Source organism: Entelurus aequoreus, linkage group LG08, assembly GCF_033978785.1.
Source record: "Entelurus aequoreus isolate RoL-2023_Sb linkage group LG08, RoL_Eaeq_v1.1, whole genome shotgun sequence".
Classification (NCBI taxonomy): Eukaryota; Metazoa; Chordata; class Actinopteri; order Syngnathiformes; family Syngnathidae; genus Entelurus; species Entelurus aequoreus.
Genome location: NC_084738.1, coordinates 79,411,368 through 79,417,394, shown reverse-complemented (window position 1 = coordinate 79,417,394; position 6,027 = coordinate 79,411,368). Strand labels below are relative to the sequence as shown.

Sequence of the window (6,027 nt, the reverse complement as noted above, 5' to 3'; positions counted from 1 at the left end):
AACTATCAGACTGCGTGGTCGCTAGTAGTGGCTTTCAGTAGGCCTTTAAGGGTATTCCTGTTGATAAACGCAGAAATCCTGCCCCAAAATCTAGTTTTATTATTGATCTTGGTGATTGCTTTTAATGCCATTTTTTCACCCGAGAGAGTGTTGTCCAATATACAAGCTAAGTAAATTATCTCGTCTTTGCTGGTGATTATGGTATCCCCTGCTTTAATCGTAAAGCCCGGGGATTTACCTAGGTTGTGCTTGGACCCAAATAGGATGGACTCTGTTTTACCCAGGTGTAGTGACAGTTTGTTATCGGAAAGCCAGAGACAGAGATGACTTAGTTCGGTGCCGAGTGCACTTTCAACCTTCAATTTGTCCCTGTCCGAGGCCAGCACGGCAGAATGGTCCGCGAACAGGAATAAATTGCTGTTACATGCTAAATTTTGTGTCGTTAATGTAAATCAAGAATAACAACGGTCCCAGAATGCTCCCCTGTGGGACACCACAGCTCACCTTGAGGTGAGAGGACAGTGATCCGTTCACCTCAAACAACCTGTTCTCTATCCTCAAGGTAAGATTTCATCCCGTTTCATCCAACATACTTGTGTTGACGGCATTTAATACTCTGAATCCGCATTTGCTTGGTTTTCTTCCCTTGACATGTTTTGCTGATGTCGTGATTTGCTCAACCTGATGTGTAGATTGTGGGTTGTGTATGTTTGTTGTTCAATTAAAAAAAAAAAAAAGATTATAAATATTATCTATTCCATACTAACTTTTTTTTGTGATGAATAACATGAGTCCAAATTCATAATTTTTGTTGTTGATGATGCTAAGCATCTACAGAATAAAGCACATGATGTTTCATTGAGGAAAATGGAAAGGGGGACACATTTTAGAGCAGCGCAGAAAAATGCTGAAATATTCTGTATGCCCTACTAACTTTTTTTGTGATTAATAAAATGAGTCCAAATTCACAAAAAAAAAAAAACTTATGTTGACGGCGCTCGTAGTGACGTCATATAAAAGCGACGAGCCAAAATAAAAACACCACAAAAATAACAAGCAAAAAGCTGTGAAAACGAAGATGCTGTGTTCCAAATTTAAATTATTTACTGAACTTGTGTGAGCCTATGGCTTTGCACTTTGTTATATATATATATATATATATATATATATATATATATATATATATATATATATATATATATATATATATATATATATATATATATATATATATATATATATATATATATATATATATATATATATATATATATATTTATTTATATATATATGTATGTATATATATACAGTATATACATATATATATATATATATATATATATATATATATATATATATATATATATATATATATATATATATTCTGTGTATATATATGTATATGTATGTATGTATATATATACAGTATATACATATATATATACATATATATAAGTGTATATATATATGTGTATATATATGTGTATATATATATGTATGTATATATATACAGTATATATATATATATATATATGTATATATATATATATGTATTTATATATATATGTGTGTATATATATATGTGTGTATATATATATGTATGTATATATATATATATGTATATATATATATGTATATATATATATGTATATATATATGTATATACATACATATATATATATTTTTATATATATATATATATATATATACATATATATATATATATATATACATATATATATATATATATATATATATATATATAATATATATATATATATATATATATATATATATATATATAATATATATATATATATATATATATATATATATATATATATTTTGCGTTCTATTTTAGTTACTTTGAGTTTACAACCCCCTGGCGCTGTTTTGTACTGTTTTTGTACTTATTTTGATTATTATTTCTCAACTGTTTGTAAATGTTGCAATTTATAAATAAAGGTTTACAAAATAAATAAATAAAAAAAACAAAACAAAAAAAAAAGCTCGTCTCCATTTCCGGTGCATCACTGAATAATGTCCCTGTTGCAATAAAAAACAACAGTTTCATGAAAACAATGATGCTGTGTTCCAAATTTAAATTATTTACTGAACTTGTGTGAGTCTATGGCTTTGCACTTTGTTTTATATATATTATATATATATATATATATATATATATATATATATATATATATATATATATATATATATATATATATATATATATATATATATATATATATATATATATATATACATACATATATTGCATTCTATTTTAGTGACCCCCTGGCGCTGATTTGTACTGTTTTTGTACTGTTTTTGAATATTATTATTTCTCGATTGTTTGTAAATGATGCAGTTTATAAATAAAGGTTTATAAAATAAAAAAATAGTTCCTATGCAACGCGTGTCTTAACAGTAGCTGCTATTAGTTACATTGTTGTTTTGGCAAATTTTAAAAAATAAAAAATAAAATAAAAAATAAAAAAAACGTTGTTTTGGTACGAGCGCTGAAGTTGCTCAACGTGATTGGTCAGCGCTCACTTCCTGTGGGCGTGGTTTATATTTGTTTCCCTTCGGGTGCCGCGCTCTGGCTGAGTGACGTCAGTGTCGGCATGGACGCCAAGGACTAAACAGCCACCCCGAGCCGGGCAAGCGTCTTCTGCCGGACGTCGCGGAAACACTCTTTTAACCGCCTTTACGGACTTCCGGTGTCGGGCGGGCAGGACTATGCGGCCAGGTGTGCTGCAGGTGCGCAGTGGCCTGCAGGTCAATTAGCGGCTAACTAGGACGCCTTCACCGGGGGAGAGGGGGCTTCTCCTCGCCTGGACGCCCGCGGAGCCGCGACGTCTCTCGGCCCGCAGGGGAGCGACGAGACATGACGGCCGAGGTGGACGACTCGGATTTCAGGAGAGTTCCCGAAGTGGAAGAGGACGCGAATAAAGAGGTCGGAAAGGAGACTCCGGACCAAGGAGACGATGACGACTGCGAAGACGAGAAGGTAAAACAACAACTACTTCCAAAAGTTACACAAGTATTTGAAACATGTTTTTAATCACCTCACCTAGATATCAAAACACTTTAAAACTCGACGTTGAATTTTTTAATAATTAGAAGCGCGTCTGCCAGGAGTGTCAAAAGTGCGGCCCCGGGGGCCACTTTCGGCTCGCAGCTAATTCTTTCAAGTCCCTCGGCACATTTAAAGATATAATTAAAAAAAATAAAAAAACATTAAAAACAGGGTTTTTAAAAGTCATTAAATTGATTTTGCACAAATTAAGGCCTTAAATGGCATTAAACTCGATGTCTGGCGTAAAAAAAAAGTAATGCTATGAGCTAATCCAAGGTCGGGGGTTTTATAAAGTCACATTTTTCTGTCGTGACGACTCTCCGAGCAACTTCTGCATATAATTACAAAAAACAAACAAACATTAAGAACAGGGTTTTTAAAAGTCATTAAATTAATTTTGCATAAATTAAGGCCTTAAATGGCATTAAAGGCCTACTGAAATGAAATGTTTTTATTTAAACGGGGATAGCAGATCCATTCTATGTGTCATACTTGATCATTTCGCGATATTGCCATATTTTTGCTGAAAGGATTTAGTAGAGAACGACGACGATAAAGTTCGCAACTTTTGGTCGCTGATAAAAAAAAAAAGCCTTGCCCGTACCGGAAGTAGCGTGACGTCACAGGTTGAAAGGCTCCTCACATTTCCCCATTGTTTACACCAGCAGCGAGAGCGATTCGGACCGAGAAAGCGACGATTACCCCATTAATTTGAGCCAGGATGAAAGATTCGTGGATGAGGAACGTGAGAGTGAAGGACTAGAGTGCAGTGCAGGACGCATCGTTTTTCGCTCTGACCGTAACTTTAGGTACAAGCTGGCTCATTGGATTCCACACTTTCTCCTTTTTCTATTGTGGATCACGGATTTGTATTTTAAACCACCTCGGATACTATATCCTCTTGAAAATGAGAGTCGAGAACGCGAAATGGACATTCACAGTGACTTTTATCTCCACGACGATACATCGGCGAAGCACTTTAGCTACGGAGCTAACGTGATAGCATCGGGCTTAACTGCAGATAGAAATAAAAGAAATAAACCCCTGACTGGAAGGATAGACAGAATATCAACAATACTATTAAACCATGGACATGTAACTACACGGTTAATGCTTTCCAGCCTGGCGAAGCTTAACAATGCTGTTGCTAACGACGCCATTGAAGCTAACTTAGCAACGGGACCTCACAGAGCTATGCTAAAAACATTAGCTATCCACCTACGCCAGCCAGCCCTCATCTGCTCATCAACACCCGTGCTCACCTGCGTTCCAGCGATCGACGGAGCGACGAAGGACTTCACCCGATCATCAATGCGGTCGGGCGGCTAGCGTCGGATAGCGCGTCTGCTATCCAAGTCAAAGTCCTCCTGGTTGTGTTGCTACAGCCAGCCGCTAATACACCGATCCCACCTACAGCTTTCTTCTTTGCAGTCTTCATTGTTCATTAAACAAATTGCAAAAGATTCACCAACACAGATGTCCAGAATACTGTGGAATTTTGAGATGAAAACAGAGCTTTTTGTATTGGATTCAATGGGGTACCAATACTTACGTTTCAACCATTGACGTCACGCGCATATGTCATCATAGACGTTTTCAACCGGAAGTTTCCCGGGAAATTTAAAATGTCACTTTATAAGTTAACCCGGCCGTATTGGCATGTGTTGCAATGTTAAGATTTCATCATTGATATATAAACTATCAGACTGCGTGGTCGCTAGTAGTGGCTTTCAGTAGGCCTTTAACATCGATGTCTGGTGTAAAAAAAAGTAATGCTATGAGCTAGAGATGTCCGATAATATCGGCCTGCCCATATTATCGGCCGATAAATGCTTTAAAATGTAATATCGGAAATTATTGGTATCGTTTTTTTAATTATCGGTATAGTTTTTATGTATTATTTTTAATTTTTATTAAATCAACATAAAAAACACAAGATACAACTTACAATTAGTGCACCAACCCAAAAAACCTCCCTCCCCCATTTACACTCATTCACACAAAAGGGTTGTTTGTTTCTGTTATTAATATTCTGCTTCCTACATTATATATCAATATATATCAATACAGTCTGCAAAGGATACAGTCCGTAAGCACACATGATTGTGCGTGCTGCTGCTCCACTAATAGTACTAACCTTTAACAGTTCATTTGACTCATTTTCATTAATGACTAGTTTCTATGTAACTGTTTTTATATTGTTTTACTTTCTTTTTTATTCAAGAAAATGTTTTTAATTTATTTATCTTATTTTATTTTATTATTTTTTTTTGAAAAAAAGGACCTTATCTTCACTATACCTGGTTGTCCAAATTAGGCATAATAATGTGTTAATTCCACGACTGTATACATCGGTATCGGTTGGTATCGGTATCGGTAATTAAGAGTTGGACAATATCGGAATATCGGTTATCGGCAAAAAGCCGTTATCGAAAATCCCTACTATGAGCTAATCCTAAATCGGGGATTTTATAAAGTCAAATTTTTCTGGCGTGACGACTCTCCGAGCAACTTCTGCAAGCACCTGGCAGCCGCTGCTACCACTGCAGAAAAATAAATGAATAAAAAAAAAAAAATACTCTCGCTTAAAAGCAGTCTTGTGAGCCAATTCTAATTCGCAACAGATATACCAAAGACTATAAAACCTCCCTGCTTGGCACTCAGCATCAAGGGTTGGAATTGGGGTTAAATCACCAAAAAATGATTCCCGGGCGCAGCCAACGCTGCTGCTCACTGCTCCCCTCACCTCCCAGGGGGTGAGGAAGGCTCAAATGCAGAGAATAATTTCGCCACACCTAGTGTGTGTGTGTGTGTGTGTGACAATCTTTGCTACTTTAACTTTATTATGTGAACTTTTCAAGTAATCAAGATCATCGTCACGTGGCCATGCCAGAAACCTGAGGGTTCCTGGTTCGATCCCCACCTTCTATATTGTACATGGTACAATA

The 6,027-nt window shown here is 35.5% G+C and overlaps 1 protein-coding gene across 2 annotated transcripts in view; it reads left to right on the top strand.

Moving 5' to 3' along the window:
* The first annotated feature begins 2,628 nt into the window (after positions 1-2,628).
* Positions 2,629-6,027, top strand: part of LOC133655247 (microtubule-associated serine/threonine-protein kinase 4-like) — a 96,948-nt gene continuing 93,549 nt past the window's right edge. For both annotated transcript variants that reach the window (XM_062055226.1, XM_062055225.1), the window contains exon 1: positions 2,629-3,010. In XM_062055226.1, coding sequence (XP_061911210.1) covers positions 2,888-3,010 — 123 coding nt within the window. In that variant the 5' untranslated portion in view covers positions 2,629-2,887. The remainder of the gene's footprint in view (positions 3,011-6,027) is intronic.